Below are 21,525 nucleotides of genomic sequence, written 5' to 3' on the forward strand. Positions count from 1 at the left end.
TCCGAAATAAGACCCTGAAACCTATAATGTCAACGAAAATTACTCAAAATCTAATGTTTTTATTCCAAGCCATGTTTAAATTTGAAGATTTTTGCACCCTTTATCATTAACTCTGCACCTAGATAAGATCTGGAAGTAGTTCATATAGAACATGTGGATAGATAGACTACTGCTTATATGATACAAATGCTACTCCCTCCGATCCAAAAAAAGTGTCGTGGCTTTAGTTCAGCTTTATTTCAAACTTGAGCTAAAGCCACAACACTTAGTTTGGATCGGAGGGAGTACATTTTTTGGAAAGAAATTTTGTCTTAACTTCAGTTTCTTCAGACATCTTTGTTGGTCATATTCGTTTCAGTTTTTTTCACTCTGCTTTACTATCATTGTTTATCAATAAAAGTCAGCTTGTTGCTCTGAAGAAAGAAATACATAAGTTACCCCCATATGCTTACAGTCAGCTACTGCATAACAAATGGATGTGAGACATTGTTTCGTTCTCAATTGAAGTGACATGTAAATCAAGCACGTAAAAAAATGCATGTAGCCCCAGACTACCATTCGAGTTTTGAGTACTACAAAAAGGAGTGAAAATGGTAGTGCTTGTGCAGTCATATATCTCAACCTAACAGAAGTAATAACTGGTCTTCCAGGTTTTCTCCCACAAGCCGCAAATTAGTAGGTTCAGCATGATAAAAGCATAGCATCAGCATGTACAGCTGTTTGCCAACCAGTAAAGGAACAGGCAATGGCTAGGAATGTCAACAGGCCTGCATGTTGCATGGATTCCCTTAGTTCTGCAGACAAAAAAATTGGTAGTTCCACACAACATGTTGTATTAGACTAGCCACAATGGATAGTAACATAGACTAGTAACATGGGCATGTTACTAGTCTATGTTACTACCTCTATAGTGGAGAGTAACATATATGTGGTAACATGCAACACTTCATTTATTAGGCTATAGACACATCTTGCCTTGATATGTGTGATGTTACAGTAACTAGCTATGTTACCACATGTCTCTCTTTCTTCATTAATTACATGCCACATCATCTATTTTGCCTAAATAGGTGTGATGTTACCACCTATGTTACTCCCATTGTGGGTAGTCTTAAGTATGACACGAATTTCAGGAATCACAGCACCATAACTTCCTCAAAACGATATGAGGGGTGGGCATATACCAAAATCCACCTTCTGGAAGCATTCGCGGCGCGACTGGATTACTGGGACAGGAAAGTTTCCGCGCCAATCCTGCACGATACAGCCGCTACGAACTACTCCTACTTCGCGAGCCGATTTTTCTCCCGATCGTGACGAAGCGCGTCGGTGTACTCAAACTGGCAACCTAATTTGACACCGAATCGCCGATTACGGTGCCTAGCAAGAGAAAAATCCGTGCCCCGGGGACTCGCCTTCCTCGCTAGGATCGGAGCATTTTGGGAACCCTAGCCCCGCGAACCGGATCGCGATCCCGGCGACTCCACGCCGCAAAGCTTCCAATTCCATTAAGCCTCGATTGGATTCGGGCGCCATTACGACTGGATTCTGCGCTTCGGCTGACATCAGCTCTGCTCATTTTTGGGGGCGATGTCTTTGGGTGGGATGGGGAGGCTTCGGCTCCCGCCGAAAGTAGTGGGCAGGGCGGGGCGGGGCGGAGCGGGGAAAATTGGGCCGGAAGCTATTTTCATAGGCCTTTGCTACCAAGAAGGAAGGAATCCGAGAAACCGCTAAGTAAATGGATGATGAAAATTGAGCCGTAATTGGGCTAAAAGCTCACAACTCTCTCATGTTCGCCTGAGGTGAATTTATTTTTCCTTTTATTTTAATTTTATTTATATTTTAAACTAAATGCATATATTTCAAAAACATTTACTTCAGAAAGTTATGAACACGATTTTTTTAAATGTTCACGTTGTATAAAACAATTGTTAGCAGTTTTAGAAAATGTTGATAACTTTCAAAAAATGTCCATGACAATGAAAAAAGTTCCCACGTTTCAAAAAAAAATTGATTTTAAAATGTGTATAAATTTTAAAAAATGTTTGTGTACTCTAAAACAAGGTTTCCTGCCATTCAAAAATATGTACACGTCACATTTTATGGCAATATTCCTGTGTTTCAAAAAAATGGTCATGAAATTTTAAAAAGGTTATATACAAATGTAAATAAATGTTTGTGTAGGTTAATAAAATGTATATTTCCATTAAAAAATATTGTGACATTTTAAGAAATATTCACGTGTTTCTAAAAATATATACATGAAATTTCTAAAAGGTTTTTACAATGTAAAAAATGTTCACATAGTTTAAAAAATGTTTGTGGTCATCTAGAAAATGTACAGCATGTATTTGGAAAAGTGTTACCATGTATTCAAAAAAAAGTGTTCAAACACATATATCTTTAAAAAATCTACATCTTGTATATTTGAAAAATGTCCGACGTGTATCGAAAAATGTTTCATGTGTGCTCTAGAAATGAAAATTTTGTACTGAGAAAATGTGTTCAAGAGAAAGAAACTGGTAAAAGCCGTCAAAGAAACAAAAAGAAACCAAAAAAATAAACTAAGAAACCCAAAAGTAAAAAGGTGAAGAAAGAATACAAAAAATTAAGTAGAAAAACCGATGAAAAACCAAAGACAAAAGAAAGAAAACGGGAAAAAAGACAGAGAACCCGGTCGAGCGAACCTAGCGACCGAGCCAGCGACAGCGTGCGAGCGAACAAACACGCAAAAGTGTGAAAATGGGCCGGCCAGATGAAAACTGTAGCGCCTGTAGGCGAGTCTTATTATATATCAGTACGGGCAACACATAGACGAAGCGGGCAAAGACCCTCTAACCGAAAGAAAACGAAAAAAAACAAGCACCCCATGGATACGTGACAATCCATCCGAGACAAGAGAAGAGCACGGAATGGGCTACAGGCTGCAGTCCTTGCTGACATTCTTCGGTACTCACCTGGTGAAAGTTACTCCCTCCGTTCACAAATGTAAGAACTGTTAAAATGGCTTATCTTTATGAATAGAGGTAGTACGAGGTCCTAAATCGTGCGGAAAACAAATTTCTTATATTTATGAATAGAGGTAGTACGACTGTACGAGGTCCTAAATCGGTGCGGAAAACAGAGTGATCAGTGATGGATTTCGGCTGAAGCTGTGGTAACACGGTCAGAACCTCCAGCGATCGCGCGACCAATCAGGTCTTGTCGATCCCGCCGTGCCCGAGAAGGAAACTGCTTCGAGGAGTCCTGCAGCCTCACGCCGGGAGGGATTAGGGTTTCCTAAACCCTGCCGCAAGGAAAATCTGACCCCTTTCCCCTTAAAGCTTACGGCGGGGACGCTACAACGTCAGAAACCTCGAGAGCCGCCAGATCGATCTAACCGCCAAGCCACCCCGTCGTCATGGCGAAGCAGTCCGCGCGCGGAGAGGGCATAGAGATGCCGGTGACCGAGGGGAACCCAGGGGTCGGTGGGGGCGATTACGGGGCTCCCCTTGCGGATGCTTCCCGCCCGAAGCCTTCCACTGGGGACTCTGGTGTTGCTCTGGCGACGCACCCACGCGTGAAGGACCTCGCCATATGGGATCAGATGAGGAGGATGGCGCCAGAGGCAGGACATTCTGAGAAGCAGGGCAGTGGGGACCAGCACGTTGAGGGCCCAGAAGAGTTCAGGGAAGGCGAGGACACGGAGGAAGAGACTGAACTTGTGGAGGTTGATCTTGAGGAAGAGGGGGTGCTCGAGCAATCGGCTCATCCATGGACGGTGATCATGTTGGTCTACTCTTTGGATCGACCAACACCCAGAGCTCTTTTTGACAATATTGTTGATGGCTGGAGGTTGAAGGAGAACTTTGACTACTCATATCAGGGAGATAACAGGTACCTTGTTCACTTTGGATGTGAAGCTGATATGGCAAGGATTCTGCATGGAGGACCGTGGCAATTAAACATGATCCACTCATCATTGAAGCCTATGATGGGATGAGGAAAGTCTCTGATTACGTCCTTGACCATATTAGAATCTAGGTGCGGATCCTGGACGTGCCAACCAACTGGAGAACCGAGAAAATTGTGAAAGCTCTGTGTGCGAATTTAGGCACGTTTTTACAAGCTGAACTTGATGAGAACAGGGGCAATTATGTGCGCGTTAGGGTGGCAATGCCAGTGTATCGGCCGCTAGAGACGTCGGTGGCGATGAACGGTCGACTTAAAGAGCAGCGTACCAAGGTCGAATTTGAAATTCAGTATGAGAAACTACCCGACTTCTGCTATACCTGTGGTTACCTTGGCCATGTGGAGAAGTCATGCGGCAGGAAGGTAAAAGGTGGTGTACCAACGGGGAAGTTCAGCGGCAAACTGAGATGCCCTCCGCCCCGTCCCTTCACAAGGCAGTCTGGCACAGTACGGGCGAAGTCCAATCCAACAGCTTTCCGCGGTCTTGATTTCTCGGCGGGAAGCAGCACCTCTTCTGGCCGGGGACGAGGGGGCCGTGGGGCTCGCCGTGAGGCAGACCAGGCGCGCACATACAAGACACATGAAGAGCACAAGAGCGGCAACCCGACCATCGATCAGATGCTGGCAGAACAATTGCAGAATATGTCGGGAAGTGACAAGTTTGAACCGGGTGTGCAGAAGTCTACATATGAGATTAGTGGGGGCGTCCACACCCACAATCAGAACACGCTTTCTCAGCCCAATAGCTCTGACATCATACCAGCACTACGTGACCTGTCAAACGAGGCACTTATGGCCAATGCAGAGCTCTCCGATGCTACGACACTAGGGAAAAGGAATGCGGGAGAGGAGGTGTCATCCGCGGCTGGAGTGGAACAAGGAGACAAAGCTATGGTGCTCTACACTAATTCGACTGCTGTGGCAGATCATGTTTTTTCAGGAACGCCGAAGAAGCGGAGAACTTCAGAGACGCTGGAGGGGCAGCAGTCTCAAGTGCATGGTGGAGTACATGACCAGGACATGATGGAGGTGTCCAACCCATTGGAGGCAGTCGGCCCAGGGGCCGCCGACGAACTGACGGGACCGGAGGAGCCTCGTCAGGAGCAATGAATATCCTAAGTTGGAACTGCCGGGGGGGTGGGAACCCTCGAACAGTTCGTGATCTTGTGAGTCTTGTACAGGCTCATTCCCCTAGCATTGTTTTTCTTTGTGAAACTAGACAGTCGAAAAATAAAATGAAGAGGTACCGCTCTCGGTTAGGCTTAAGTGGTTTTGATGCGTCAGATAGTGATGGTCTTAGTGGTGGTTTGGCTTTGTATTGGCATGAGTCTATGAGTCTTGATGTAAAAACAATAAATAAAAGATATATTGATGCGTACGTGATGATTGTGCCGGGGGAGCCACCTTGGCAGCTTACCTGCGTCTACGGCGAACCGCGAACGGAGGACCGGCATCGCATGTGGTCCATCCTCCGTGATCTTCACCGCCAATCCGACTTGTCGTGGGTGGTGGTTGGAGATTTCAATGAGGCTATGTGGAGCTTCGAACACTTTTTTAAATCACCGCGGTCGGCAGGTCAGATGATTGATTTTCGTGATGCTCTGGAAGTTTGTGGATTGGGTGATCTTGGTTTTGCAGGGCTGCCCTACACATATGATAATAAACGTGCTGGACGTGCAAACGTCAAGGTCCGCCTTGATCGGGCGGTTGCAACCAATGCTTGGCGGGATTTGTTTGAATATGCTAAGGTGGACCACCTGGTGGCACCTAGCTCGGATCATCTTCCTATCCTGATCCGGTGCTCGCGAGAGGAACCAATGCAAGCTGCTGGCAGGAGGTTTCGGCAATATGAAGTCATGTGGGAAAGGGAGCCTTCGCTCCCGGAGGTAATTATGAAAACTTGGACAGACCTGGGTTCTATGCTTAATCTTGGTGACATTTCCTCTGGTTTGGGTAATTTGATGAAGAAGCTGCAGGATTGGAGCCGGAGAAAATTCGGTAATGTCATTAAGGAGATTAACAAGTCTCGATCACGGCTCGAGGAGCTTCTGTCCATGAATGCAGATAGGAAGGAAATACGGGAGGCGACAGATAGCCTCAACGAGCTCCTGTACCGCGAAGAGATGATGTGGATGCAACGATCGCGGGTGGCGTGGTTGAAGGAAGGGGACCGTAATACCAAATTCTTCCACAGGAAGGCCAAATGGCGTGCTAGAAAGAACCGCATAAAGAAGCTACTTGATGCTACAGGAATCGCCCATAGTGATCATGGAACTATGGCGGCGATGGTCTCAGATTATTTCTCTGCGCTGTTTATTGCGGACGAGACCATTTGTCCGGACCCGGTTATTGATTTAATCAACACTCGTGTTACTGACCGCATGAATGTTGGGTTGTGCGCAGATTTTTCCGACAAGGAGATCGCTGATGCCTTGTTCCAGATTGGCCCCTTGAAGGCACCGGGACCGGATGGATTTCCCGCTCGTTTCTTTCAAAGGAACTGGGAGGTGATGAGGGATCAAGTCATTGCTGGCGTGAAGGAGTTCTTTCGAACGGGCATTATGCCGGAGGGGGTGAATGACACGGCCATAGTACTCATTCCCAAGGTGGACAGCCCGGAAAGAGTGTCTGAGTTCAGGCCCATCAGCTTGTGTAATGTCATCTACAAGGTGGTGGCTAAATGTCTGGTAAATCGCCTCCGCCCTATTCTTGATGAGATTATTTCGCCAGAGCAGAGTGCCTTTGTACCTGGACGCCTCATAACAGACAACGCTTTAATTGCCTTTGAGTGCTTTCACTACATACAGCAAGAGAAGGACTCTGAAAAAAGTTTTTGCGCTTATAAACTGGATTTGTCTAAAGCATATGACAGGGTGGACTGGATCTTCTTGGAGCGAATGATGCAAAAGATGGGTTTCGCTCACCGATGGGTGAACTGGATTATGTCATGCGTCACCTCGATGAGATACACTGTAAAATTCAATGGTACCCTCTTGGATTCGTTTGCACCGTCCCGTGGGCTACGGCAAGGTGATCCTCTATCCCCGTTCCTATTTTTATTGGTGGCTGATGGTCTATCTGCTTTGTTGAAAAAGGGGAAGAAAATGGAGACTTTACCCCACTAAAGGTGTGCCGCAGAGCTCCTGGCGTGTCCCATCTACTTTTTGCAGATGACACTCTACTCTTTTTCAAAGCTGAAGAGGAGCAAGCAAGGAATGTGAAGCAGGTCCTGCATGCTTATGAGAGGGCCACGGGCCAGAGTATTAATCCGGCAAAATGCAGCGCCTTATTTGGTGATGCGTGTCCAAGTGAAGAGCAACAGAAAGTACGTGCAGTTCTTAATATTGTGACAGATCTGTTTGAGGACAAATACTTGGGGTTACCTACACCGGAGGGCCGCATGTCTCGTGGGAAGTTTCAAAACTTGCAGTCCAGATTGTTGAAGAGAATCATAGCATGGGGAGATACGCTATCCTTGGCTGGAAAGGAGACGATGATCAAAGCCATTGCGCAGGCTATACCAACGTATGTAATGGGGGTGTTTAAGCTACTAATGTCTGTATGTGATGACCTCAACCGTATGGTCCGGAACTTCTGGTGGGGTGCATCGGAAGGGAAGAGGAAGACACATTGGCTGGCATGGCCAAAGATCTTGGCGCACAAAACTCAGGGCGGGCTGGGTTTCCGCGATTTTCGCGCCTTCAACCAGGCCCTCCTCGCCCGGCAGGCGTGGCGCTTACTAATTAATCCTCATAGCTTATGTGCGCAGGTGCTCAAGGCGAGGTACTACCCCGAGGGCCGCCTCGAGGATACAGTCTTCTCCGGCAACGCCTCCCCTACGTGGCAGGCCATTCAATATGGCCTCGAGCTTCTCAAGAAGGGCCTCGTCTGGCGTGTAGGGGATGGCCGAAACATTCGGATTTGGCGAGATCGTTGGATCCCCCGCGAGCCTTCACGCCAACTTATTACCCAACAGGGTACCTGCCGCCTACGACGAGTGGCCGAGCTCCTGCACGAGGACGGGGCATGGCGTGTTGACCTGCTCCATCGCTACTTCCACCCGACAGACATGGAGGTGATCTCCAGCATACGTACTTCGACCCGCGTTACCGACGACATCATTGCATGGGCTCCGGAGAAGAACGGTATCTTCACCGTTCGATCCGCTTACCGGTTCGCCATGGACGAGCGCGAGCGTCCACTGGCCACCGCCACGAGCAGGGCACCGGATGGTCATCGCGCCATCTGGAAGATCATATGGGGGTGCCCTGCTCCCCCTAAGGTACGCGTGTTTGCTTGGAGGATCGTTACGAACTCGCTTGCTACTTGGGCAAATAAGCTCTCTCGCCATCTTGAGGTTTCTGATCTATGCCCCTTGTGTGGACTGAAACGGGAGGATATGTTCCACGCTTTTTGCAGGTGTCCCTTGGCGAAGGAGCTGTGGCACGCCATGGCCATGGATTGGTGTATCCCCAAGGTGGAGGACATCATGAACACTGGTCCGGAATGGCTCTTCACCCTGCTGGACCCCCTTGACGAGGCAACGAGGATGATCGTGCTTATGATCATGTGGAGAACCTGGCATGTCCGGAATGAGATCACGCATGACAAGAAGCCGCCCCCCGCTGAAGCCTCATGACGGTTCTTGCATGGGTATATTACTTCGCTGCTCTGTATCCAACAATTCCCAAATGCTGATATGGTCAAGGGGAAGATGACGGTCTCTTTGCCACCGTTTGTCACTCGTCCTCCTAAGGTGGCTAAGGAGGAGAGATCATGGACCGCGCCAGCGTCGGGCTGCGCTAAGCTGAATACCGACGGAAGTTTTGTTGCAGCGACGGGAGCGGCAGGAGGAGGGATGATTTTGCGCGATGATCGAGGAGAAATCATCTATACTGCATGTAGAGAGTTGCGCACATGCGATAATGCCCTGGGAGCGGAGCTTGCGGCATGCAAGGAGGGCCTTGAGTTGGCTCTGCATAGGACCGGTTTGCCTATCACGATCGAGCTTGATTGCGCGGAGGCTGTGGCGATGATCACAACAAATGTGGAGGATCATTCGGTGTACCGCACCCTCATTCAGGAGATTAGAGATATAGCGGCTGCCGCTGGAAAGGAGATCTCATTTACTCTTTGTTGTCGTTCAGAAAATAAATGTAGTCATGAACTTGCCTCTTACGGGCGAAGGACCCCCCGGACCGCTGTGTGGTTCCACTCGGGGATTGAGTCCGTTGTACGTCTGGCCTCTGCTGAGAAGCCACCTTGAGTAATGAGAAATCCCTTTTCACCCGAAAAAGAAAAACTCCATATAAACCACTATGAACCTTACGTTTTCTTTTGCGAGGGAAACATTGAACTTATTGTCTGATGGGCAGATGTAATGTACTAGTACTGTACAAAGCACGGAGAAAGTAATGCAGCATGCTCCAACCGATACGGATTCCGAAATCATTTCGATGGATTGGATCAAATGCGCCGTGCAGAGTACAAACAGATCCACTGTGCTATTGTATTGTATTTGTATACGATGGGAAGAGACGGGGCGGTACGCGTACAGGCTCCGGGACGAATTATTTCCGATGGAGTGATGGCGTATGGTACAGCAGTACAGGCGTATGTATGTAGGCGTATACGGTCGACCGAATGTGAAGCGGCAACCGTGCAATCATGCGTCGAAATTTCCTGATGGTACACAGCACAACTGCAGCCCGCAGGGCCCGTTCATTCATCGTTCTTCCTTTACGCCCGGGGGCTACGTGTGAGAGGGAGCCGGATCCTCTACCGTGCATTTGAGCACGCACGGCTGCCGTGCGCACGCTCGCGGGTGCATTGGAATGAGCCAGAAACTAGCCAAAACTAATCAGCCCAGCCCAGCCGTTAGTTGTACACACGCCTGAATTATTAACTGTTTAGTTTTGAAAGTCGAAACAATAATTTCGAAGCTCACAATGCCCCGCTAGGCATTCACTCTCTTAGCTACTACAGTTAAACACCACATGATGTAGGAATCCCTTGCTCGATGAGGGTGTTGGTGAAGACGATGGAGGCCGAAAAGGGATTTAGAACGTCGGTCCTTGACGACGGAGGGATCCAGGGTGGCGATCCTCGCTGAGGGCCCAGTGCATGCCTAGATCATTTTCATTTTATAGTGTTGGTCATGTATTAATTATACTCCCTCCGTTCCTAAATACTATAAGGCTTTTAAAATATTTCAATATAGACTATATATGAAGCAAAATGAGTGAATCTACACTCTAAAATGTGTTTATATACATTTGTGTGTAGTCTGTATTGAAATCTCTGTCTTATATTTACAACAGATTATAGTTAACTGTTTTTAAGTTAATTATTTAATTAGTTCCGCTAAAATGGCACATTTTCTTTAGCATATTTTTTTAGTAAATTTTGAGCATAGTTTTTTTGGCAAAACGAAAATTTTGAGCATAGTTTTTTTTCAAGACAAGAGCATAGTTAATTAGTTCAGGCGTGTGTACATCTAGCAGTTGGCTGGGCTGATTAGTTTTTAGTAAATTTCTGGCCCATATCAATGCATCCGCGAGCGTCGAAGAAGGCACGGCAGAGGAGCCGCCTCCGTGTGAGAGGCGACGCCCCGCCCTATCCCTATGGCAGTAGCATTAGGCAGATGCCAGTGTCTGTCTGCTAGATAAATCAATGTGGTGTCGCCCGGAATCGGGGCTGCTGCGATGTAGGAGTAGTAGCGCAGGACAGCCTAGCGAAGTACTGTTTGCTGCGCGTCCTTTCAGTTTTTCCACTTCCACCCAATGCTGAGATCACTGCTGCTTCACTTCGAGATTACTAGATCAGAAAACCTATCACGTTCCGTATCGTCATATACTTACATTGGTATCGTCCATTTGGAGTCTTGTTTGATCGGTACGGCCAAGCCAAATTAGTCGCACACATGAGATTGCGCTAGATCCTGCTGCTGCTGTTTTCGTGTCAACGTCCATCATAGGCTTCAAGCGTCAGGGTAGAGTGCCGCCTCTGCCTGCACCACACCACACGCAAAGTGGAAAGGCCTGGCTGTGCTCTTGTCAATCGTCTTAGTCCAATCACAACCCAAGTAGGCCAATCCTTCTATACGGATCTCCTTGGACGCGTGTGAAAACTAGTAAACCGTGCCAAGGCCATGCTTTTGCTGTAGTACGTACTTGGTTTTTTCAAAAAAGCGAGGATAACCCTGGCCTTAACCAAAATAAATACGTGAATCGACCCAAAGTCACCTCTCTCGCGAAAGTTGTTGCCCTATCTACAAGGTTGATGATGTATTCTGACCTCTTGCAAACACACACCATGAAAATCGGTGGCCTCACCAGACCGCCCGCGGGCTAACCGGGAGCACCAACCGGAGTAGCAGACCCTCAGCGTGCACCGCATGCGCACGCTCTAAAATCCATCACCGTCCCATCTTCAGGTGTGATCCATGCATTGATGTTACCAGACCCTTCTACCGTCGACGCCACCACGGCGCCAGACAACATCACCCTCCTACGCGTGCCCATAAAACGGTGTCCAGCGCTGAGACCGCGCCGCACCATGCCACCCATACTAGCCGTCATCGGTATCGTAGATGCCACACCGCTCCACCTTGGTCACCACACAAGAAGCATGCGGAGACCTGCGCCGAGCCACCAAACCCAAACACTTGTCCCTCCAGCCGATGTATGGCTCCAAAGGTGATGCCCCCATGGGGGTGACGACGCAGGAACATCACCATCATCTGATCTGGAAAGCCCGGATCTAGGGTTTCGCCCGGAGCACACAGAGACCGAGAAATTGCCCCCACAACGCCTCCGGTGAGGTAATGACGCCCACGGGCATCGTCGTCGACGGTTTCGGCCAGGCCAAAACAAGCTTTCGCTGGCATACTCCCATCCAACACCGGCTGGACCACCTGATCCATCTCCACTGTCTTCCGCCACACCCCACGGGAACGTCTCCGCCACCGAGAAACAGTCGCACATGGTCATAACCATAGCAGTGCCACCACCGCCAGGAGCCGCCGCACCGCCAGGATGAGTCGCCGACCGCAAAAGAATCCACGTCATTGTGCGGCCGACGCCGGACTGCGCAAACGTCGGACTGGGACACCCGTGCAGAGATCCACCGTACTCACGCCCTAGAACCACGGTAGAGGATGCCTAGGAGCACCGAGCGCATCCACCAGCCGATCCCACCTCAATGCCCAGTCTGCACCAACTGGATCTAGGAAGGAACAACAGATCCACCCCCGTCCCGCAACACCATCGCCAGGAAGCCGAACCGGCCGGGTGATACGTCTCCAACGTATCTATGATTTATGAAGTATTCATGTTATATTTACATCAGTTATATATGATTTTGTTGCACTTTTATATTATTTTTTATGGACTAACATGTTAATCTAGTGCCCAGTGCCAGCTGTTTTCTGCTTGTTTTTGGTTCTACAGAAAATCGATACCTACAAAGGTCCAAACATGACAAAACTCTTTTACGATTTTTTGGAACATAAGAGACCCTCGAAGCTTTGGGGGAGGACTAGAAGACTCACGAGGTGGCCACAAGTGGGCGCGCCCAGGGGGTAAGGAGGGCCACCCTGGCTTGTGGGCCCCTTGGATCTCCGTTTGGCGTGAATCCAACGCTGAAAATTTCTATAAATAGAGAAACCCAGGGAAACAAACCTAGATAATTCCTCCGCCACCGCAAGCTTCTCTTCCGAAGTAATCTCATCTTGAGTCCTTTTCCAACGCCCTGTCGGGGTGGGAAACCATTGGGGAGGTCATCTTCATCAACCTTGTCGCCTCCATGGTGATGTGTGAGTAGTTCATCCTCGTGGCTGAGGGTTTGTACTAGTAGCTATGTGTTTCATCTCTCTCTCTCTCTCTCTCTCTCTCTCTCTCTTTCTCTCTCTCTCTCTCTTTCTCTCTCTCTCTCTCGTGTTATTGATTTGACATGATATTGATGTATCATGAGCTTTATGATTATAGTTGGATCTTATGATGTTCACTTCCCTCTCTTATTTTCGTGGTGAATTGAGTCTTTCTCTTTGAGGATTCTTTATGTTGGATTGAATAATTTGGAGCTGAGATCTATTGCATGTCTTAACTTGTGGATACCTGTGGTGACATTGTGTAGCGAACCAACCTCAAACGGTCAAATCTCTGTGCATAAGTGTCATCCCTGGATCAATAATGCTGACACACACAGTACTTGAAGGATTTATAATAGAGTGCAATCACACACTTATTACATCGAATGTCTCAAAAGAGAACTTATTACAATAATATGGCTTAAGGCCATCTAAATAAAAATAACTGCGGAAGCATCGAAGGTAAATGAGTCTATCAACTCCAACGGCATAGCTGAGTGCACGACAACGACCTAGCGCACCGTACTCTTTGTCTGAAAAGTCTGCAACATAATACGTTGCAGCCCAAAACGGGCCAGCACATGGAATATGCTGGCAAAATAACACTGTAGAGCAATGAACAAGGTAAATGCTAACACTACATGCATATATGGCTGGTGGAGGCTCTATGGTTATCATTTTTGCGTAAAGCCAATTTTTCCCTACTGCAAAGGAATATATTTTATTTAACTACAAAGTTGGTTGATAAACATTGAGAATGGAATCCTCATCTCAATCCCAATTAAATAGTAATTAACAACCCAACAAAATTAAGAGTGTTGAGATCACATCAATAATTCAAGAACCAGATACTCAAGACGTCCATAACCGGGGACACGGCTAACCATGATTAGTTTGTACACTCTGCAGAGGTTTGCGCACTTTTCCCCACAAGACTCGATCTCCTCCGTTGTATTTCTCGCACTGCATGATGTTTGAGAAATGGATGACCGAGACATAGTCTTTCCGAAGAGGTCCCCTTAACCGATAGATAGGCCGGTACACCTACAACCCCCTACATCTGCTAGCCCATCATGGAAAGGATTCCCACAACTTACTCAACTATGCCAGAGCCCATAATGGCTTGTGGCTGCACACGGAAGTTTCTAGCATGAATAATCTTATGATCCATTTGAGCCTGGGTGGCGAACCATAGGATGATCACACGGGTTCCCCGGGGTCTCCTTGGACAACACTGGATTCTCCAGGTTCCCACCAACAATCCACCCAGATGTGTGTTGAAGTAGCCACCTTAAATAAACCCTTAGTTCACAATAATTTTCTCACATCTGTCATGAATCACTCAAACCAATCCATGTCTACGAGCATAGCATAGCAGTATAAGCATAACGTAGAAGCAACTCCCAGGGTTTGAATTAAAAGACAATAGGTACTACCTCAATCTACTTCCTAATACCCACATGTTAATCAAATCCTACTCATGCAAATGTTTGAGGGTTGAAACTAATGCATAAAAACTGGGTAATAAAGGGATATGATCAAAGTGTTACTTGCCTTGCTGACGATCTGGAAACCCTAGAGACTCGTAGTAGCACGCTTCGCACTCCGAAAATTCTATCGCAAACAAACAATAGCATACATAAGCACTCAAGCAAAGATGCAAGGGTAAAACTCAAATGAGAAAGTCCAAATTGACAGTTCAACTGAAGTGCTCCGATTTGCAAAAAGAATCAATCAAATCGGAGCTAAGAAACTCAAACTACGCTCAAAAGAATTTTGAATTCAAATCTGCTCGAAACCAAATTTTAAATTGTCAAAACCATGTTCAAGTTGATTAGCTGGAAAAGGGGTTTGAGACAAAGATTTTGGCATTGGTTTCACTGGATTTGGATGAACGGCTGAAAAGTTGCGAGCGATTGAAGATCAGGGGCTAATCTGCGATAAAAATAATCGCGGATTGGTCCCTGGTGAAAAAAACAAAAAAAGAAAAATCTATCGGACGGACGTCCACTAACAGAGACAAACGAACGAACTCGCTCGTTATAAGAACTAAACGAACGAACATTCGCCGAATAGATCTAACCGAAGAAAAACCGAGAAAACCGATCTTTAAAAAAAACTAATTAGATCTACGGTTTACCGAAATTAAACCGACGAAAACCGGACAAAAACCAGTCGGCGGCGGCGGATCCGAATGGCGGCGGGGTCAACGGCGAGGCGGCGCGGCTCCGACGGCGTGCGGCGGCGCAACAGCAACGGCGGGCGGCGGCGCGGGCTGCAGCGGCGGTGGCGGTGGGCGGCTGCGGCGGCTCGGGACGAGGTGGAGAGGGGCGGCGGTGCGGCTACTTATAGGAGGGGGCGGCCTCGGCTTGCGGGAGGGGGCGCGGGCGGTGGTGTTCGGGCTGGACACGGCGGCGTGCGGCGGCGCGGCTCGAGACTCTGTCCCGAGTCGGAGAGGGAGGCGGCGGCGCGCTGGGCCGGCCTGCTCGGCTGGGCCATTGGCCGAGTCGAGCGAAACTTTTTTTTAAATAGATTCCGCCAAAGAAAAATCCTAAATAAATATAAAAAATTCTAAAAAAATGCCAAAAACAATTTTCACCATCTAAATAAAATATTTAGAACAAAGTGAACATTTTTCTGGCCTAAAAATGCAATTTTGAAAAATGCATATTTTCTAATTCGAATAAAATCCAAATAAAATATTTATTTGATTTTAACATTTTTCCTCCAATGTTCTCCTCTTATTTTGGAGAAGTCATTTTATCTCCTCTCATTCATTTCAATATCGGAAATATTTCGGAGAGAAAAATTATTCAAACCAAAATGATCCTCTTTTCAAATTTGAGAAAAAATCAAATATGAAAATAAATGAAATCCCCAACTCTCCCCATGGGTCCTTGAGTTGGTTAGGATTTCTAGGATCGCAAACGAAATGCAAATAAAATATGGTATGCATATGATGACCTATGTATAACATCCAAATTGAAAATTTAGATGTTACAAACCTACCCCCCTTAAGATGAATCTCGCCCTCGAGATTCGGGTTGGCTAGAAAATAGGTGTGGGTGGTCTTTCCATAGGTCTTCCTCTCGTTCCCAGGTGGCTTCATCCTCGGTATGGTGGCTCCACTGAACTTTGCAAAACTTGATACCTTGCTGCGCGTAACTCGGCTGGCAAACTCGAGAATCTTGACAGGTTTCTCCTCGTAGGTCAGATCACTATCCAACTGAATTGATTCCAGGGGCACTGTATCTCTCAGAAAAATATCGGCCATCTCTGCATGGCACTTCTTCAACTGAGAAACGTGAAACACATCATGAAGTCCTGGCAATCCTTCAGGTAACTCCAACTTGTAGGCTACTTCTCCCATACGTTCCAAAACTCGGTATGGTCCTACAAATCTCGGGGCTAACTTTCCCTTAACTCCAAATCGTTTAAATCCTCGCAATGGTGACACACGCAGATATGTTGTGTCTCCGATTTCATAAACTACCTCCTTGCATTTTGTATCGGCATAACTCTTCTGCCGGGACTGAGCTACCTTTAGTCTGTCGTGAATCAACTTAACCTTCTCTTCAGACTCTTTGATCAAATCCGGTCCAAACAACTGACGGTCTCCAACTTCATCCCACATTAGCGGTGTCCTGCACCTTCTCCCATACAAAGCTTCGAAAGGTGCCATATTCAAACTGGCTTGATAACTGTTGTTGTATGAGAACTCCACGTAAGGAAAATTGTCATCCCAACTAGATCCATAATCTAGCGCACAAGCTCTCAACATGTCCTCCAGAATCTGATTGACTCTCTCGGTCTGTCCATCTGTCTGCGGATGAAAAGCTGTACTGAACTCTAGCCTAGTACCCAAAGTCTGGTGCAGCTGATTCCAAAACTTTGAGGTAAATTGTGTTCCTCTATCTGATACAATGGTCCTCGGAACTCCATGCAGACATACGATCCTGGTCATATATATCTTGGCCAACTTTGCACTCGAATAGGTGGTTTTCACTGTGATAAAGTGGGCCACTTTAGTCAAACGATCCACTACTACCCAGATAGAATCATATCCCGATCGGGTCCTGGGTAATCCGGTGATAAAATCCATGCCAAGCTTGTCCCACTTCCATTTGGGTATCGGCATAGGCTGCAGTAATCCTGCTGGCTTCTGATGTTCCGCCTTCACTTTCTGACATACATCACATACTGCTACATACTCTGCAATATCCTTCTTCATACGAGTCCACCAGAAACGCTCCTTCAAATCCGAATGCATCTTGGTGTTTCCGGGGTGTATCGAGTAAGGCGAGTCATGAGCTTCCTGAAGTATTAACTTCCTGATCTCTGCATTATTGGGTACATATACACAGTCCTCAAACCATAAGGTTTCGTACTCATCCTCATGAAAACCTTTGGATTTTCCTTTGCTCATCTTCTCCTTTATCTCAGCAATCTCCTTATCATCCTTCTGAGCTTCTCGAATCTTTCCCAATAATGGTTACTGAACCTCCATTGCTCCAACAAAACCTCTTGGAACTATCTCCAAATGAAGTTCCTTGAGATCGTCAACTAACTCCTGCAGTAATCCTCCGCTTACGAGGGTATTGACGTAACTCTTCCGGCTCAAAGCGTCTACTACGACATTGGCCTTTCCTGGATGATAGTGTAGCTTCATATCATAATCCTTTATAAGCTCCAACCATCTCCTTTGCCTGAGATTCAGCTCCTTCTGTGTGAAAATGTACTTCAAACTCTTGTGATCCGTGTACACATCACAACGGTTTCCAATAAGAAAATGTCTCCAGGTCTTGAGTGCATGGACTACAGCTGCTAACTCCAAATCATGCGTGGCACAATTTAACTCATGCGGTCGAAGCTGTCGTGAGGCATATGAAACAACTCTTCCATCTTGCATAAGTACACCTCCAAGTCCTAGACGAGAAGCATCGCAATACACTTGGAAGTCCTTGCGTATATCCGGCAGAATTAGCACTGGGGCTGTAACCAAACGCTTCTTCAGCTCCTAAAAACTTGCCTCACATTCATCTGTCCATTTAAACTTAGTGTCCTTCTTCAATAACTCCGTCATGGGCTTCGCAATCTTGGAAAAAAATTCAATGAATCTCTGGTAATATCCCGCGAGTCCAAGAAAACTACGGATCTCTCCAACTGAGGTGGGTGCCAACCACTCAGTGACTGACTGAACCTTGGTGGGATCTACTGCTATACCTTCTCCTGATATAACATGTCCAAGAAATCCAACTTCCTTCAACCAAAACTCACATTTGCTGAACTTGGCATATAACTGATGTCCCCTGAGCTTCTCGAGAACTAAACGCAAATGCTCCTTGTGCTCCTCTTCATTCTTCGAGTACACCAAAATATCATCAATGAACACCACAATAAACTTATCCAAGAACTCCATGAACACCTTATTCATCATACTCATGAAATAGGCAGGGGCATTTGTCAATCCGAATGACATAACCATGTACTCATATAGCCCGTACCTTGTGGTGAAAGCTGTCTTGGGTATATCCTGTTCTCGGATCTCCAACTAGTGGTATCCTGATCGCAGATCGATTTTGGAAAATACTTTAGCTCCTTGCAGCTGGTCAAACAGATCATTGATCATCGGTAGTGGGTACTTGTTCTTGATCGACACTTCATTCAATGCACGATAATCAACAACCATTCTCAAAGATCCATCCTTCTTCTCAACCAAGAGCACTGGGGCTCCCCACGGGGATGAACTTCGCCGAATGTAACCTTTCTCCAATAACTCCTTAATCTGCTTCTTAATTTCCTCCAGATCGTTTGCGGGCATCCGGTATGGTCTCTTTGATATTGGTCCGGTGCCTGGCAACAGCTCTATCAAAAACTCAATGTCTCGATCCGGCGGCATGCCTGGTAGTTCCTCTAGAAATACATCTGGGTAATCCTTCACTACATGCACTTCCTCCTGAACAACTCCTGAGAGAGAATTTACTTGGGTCCTCCTTGGCGCATGCCTGGATACATACTTAATCCTTTTTCCCTCTGGGGTGGTGAGCAGAATCGACTTACTGGCGCAATCGATGTTTCCCCCATACATCGATAGTCAATCCACGCCTAGTATCACATCCATTCCTTGTGACTCCAGAATTATTAGGTCTGAGGGGAAAACGTGCCTACCTATGGTTAATGGCATCTGAAAACATCCTTGGCTTGCCATATACTCTGCTCCTGGCAAGCTTACTAACATAGGTGTCTTAAGAACTTTGGTGGGCAACTTATACTTATCCACAAACCCCTTCAAAATGTATGAATGCAATGCACCAGTATCAAAAAGAACGATTGCAGTAAATGACTTAACCAAAAACTTACCTATAACTGCATCTGGCTGCTCTTCAACCTCCTCCACGCTAACGTGGTTCACCTGTCCCCTGTTGAAAGGGTTGGGCTTCTTCCCAGAGCTTCCATTTCCGTTGCCATTCTTCGACTCAGAACAATCACTGGCGTAGTGCCCAGTCTTCCCGCACTTATAACAGGTGACATGACTCAGATCCTTTTTAGCGGGTGTTGCTGGGTTGGAACAATTCTGGTTGCTTCTTGCTCCATTCCCATTTCCATTCTTGGGTCCATTGTGGTTATGCGAACTTCCTCCATTGTGGGTGTGGCCTCCATGGTTATGGGTATATCCTCCCGAGTTCGGGGTAAAACGACGCTTCTGCGATGCTCCAGAATTATACTTCCCTTGTCCATATTTCCTTTTGCGGCTCTCTATCTGCTGCTGCTTCCCTTCAATCATAAGAGCCCTATCTACCAGCTCCTGGTAGTTAGCAAATGTTGCCACCATCAACTGCATACTCAGCTCATCATTCAGCCCTTCCATAAACTTCTCCTGCTTCGCGGCATCTATGGCCACGTCATCCGGGGCATAGCAAGCTAACTTACTAAACTCATCCACGTACTGCCCCACAGTACGATTTCCCTGGCGTAAGTTGCAAAACTCACGCTTCTTCATGCTCATAGCTCCAGCTGAGACATGTGCGGTGCGAAAAGCTTGCTGAAACTGATCCCAAGTGACATTGGCTATGGGAAAGGTGGTTGTGTAATTTTCCCACCATGAGGTTGCGGGTCCATCCAATTGATGTGCGGCAAAACGCACCTTCTCAGCATCTGTGCAACCTGCGGTGGTCAACTCCCTTCCAATCCTGCGTAGCCAGTCACCAGCAACAATCGGCTCGGTGCTACTGGAAAACATCGGCGGATTCAACCTCAGAAAACGGGCTAAGTTGTCAACTGGAGGTGGTGGCGGTGGGTTGTTGTTGTTGTTGCCTTGGTTCTGGACTAGTAGCTGCATCAAGGCATTCTGCTGTTGGATCAACTGAGTGAGCTCCGGTGGGAAGACAAATCCGGGGTCACGTCTCGGAGGCATCTGATGGGTTTAGAGGGAAGAGATTAGAATAGAATGAGGTCCAAAGAGAAAAACACTACCCATATGCACATGAGAAAAACACATTCATATCACACCACTCAATTCAAACAAGGGCATACAATCGGTCTAGCTACCGTTACAAAATACTCGGACTACTACTATATACATGGGGGAATACTAGTGATAAAATGGTGGTCATCTAGAAGTTTTGATCGGTGGAAGACTCCATGATATCTGCTCCAGCTTCGTCTTCGTAATCATCATCACTACTGTCGGGGTCGGAGTCGGTGTCGTCGATGATGATGTAGTCCTCGGGATGGTCGTCATCTCCTCCTGGCGCGGGGTCTCCCATGAATACTCCTAGCTTCCTTGTCAGATCGTCATTCTTTTCCACTAGCACTGTGATTTCCTCCTCGTATTCGTCGTGTGTAGACTTGAGTTCCTCTTCAAGCTCCATGTTCCTAGTCATTACCTTCTTCAAATCCATCATACTTGCGCACATTTGGTTCTCCTGGCGACGAATGTGCTGGTTTAACTCCTGTATGAAAGCTGCAATGAACCTGTCCCTCCTGGTGCTGATCATCTCCCATTGCTCATCTCGGCGCCCACATATCTGGTATATGGTGTCCTTAAGATCCTTGTGATAAACTTCGCCGATGCATCCCATGGCGATGTGGGCTGCCATGCTCTTTCCTAGACTCCAAGTTGGAGCATCAAAGCAAAACTCTATGGGCTCAGTAACTGGCATGAATGCCCTTCCTGGAACTTGAACTCGAATCATCCAATGCTCCTCTTCTGGTAAAGTGGCGGTGTAGGTCCCGGTGAAGCTTGGTATTCTGATGTTCAGGTATCTAGTGACTTCCTTCAAGTGTCGTCCAAATGGTGTGTCTTCATCCGGTTGAGCAAACTTGTTCCTGGGTCCGCCATCTAGAGTGTGGAAAATGGAGAGGAGTCAAAAATGAGTAGAGAAGAGTGACCTATGGCTTATCTTAGTGGTCACGTCCTACAATCAGCGTGTGCTCTGATACCATCTTGTAGCGATCCGACCTCAAACGGTCAAATCTCTGTGCATAAGTGTCATCCCTGGATCGGTAATATAATACTGACACACACAGTACTTGAAGGATTTATAACAGAGTGCAATCACACACTTATTACATCGAATGTCTCAAAAGAGAACTTATTACAATAAAATGGCTTAAGGCCATCTAAATAAAAATAACTACGGAAGCATCGAAGGTAAATGAGTCCATCAACTCCAACGGCATAGCTGAGTGCACGACAACGACCT

At 46.9% G+C, this 21,525-nt stretch overlaps 1 protein-coding gene across 1 annotated transcript in view; it reads left to right on the forward strand.

The window, feature by feature from the left end:
- The first annotated feature begins 5,531 nt into the window (after positions 1 to 5,531).
- LOC109764695 (uncharacterized) overlaps positions 5,532 to 21,525 on the forward strand; it is a 63,059-nt gene continuing 47,065 nt past the window's right edge. The window contains exons 1-3 of the mRNA XM_073511891.1: positions 5,532 to 6,638; positions 6,824 to 6,923; positions 7,047 to 8,233. Coding sequence (XP_073367992.1) covers positions 5,532 to 6,638; positions 6,824 to 6,923; positions 7,047 to 8,233 — 2,394 coding nt within the window. The remainder of the gene's footprint in view (positions 6,639 to 6,823; positions 6,924 to 7,046; positions 8,234 to 21,525) is intronic.

Source organism: Aegilops tauschii, chromosome 3, assembly GCF_002575655.3.
Source record: "Aegilops tauschii subsp. strangulata cultivar AL8/78 chromosome 3, Aet v6.0, whole genome shotgun sequence".
In the NCBI taxonomy this organism is placed as follows: domain Eukaryota; kingdom Viridiplantae; phylum Streptophyta; class Magnoliopsida; order Poales; family Poaceae; genus Aegilops; species Aegilops tauschii.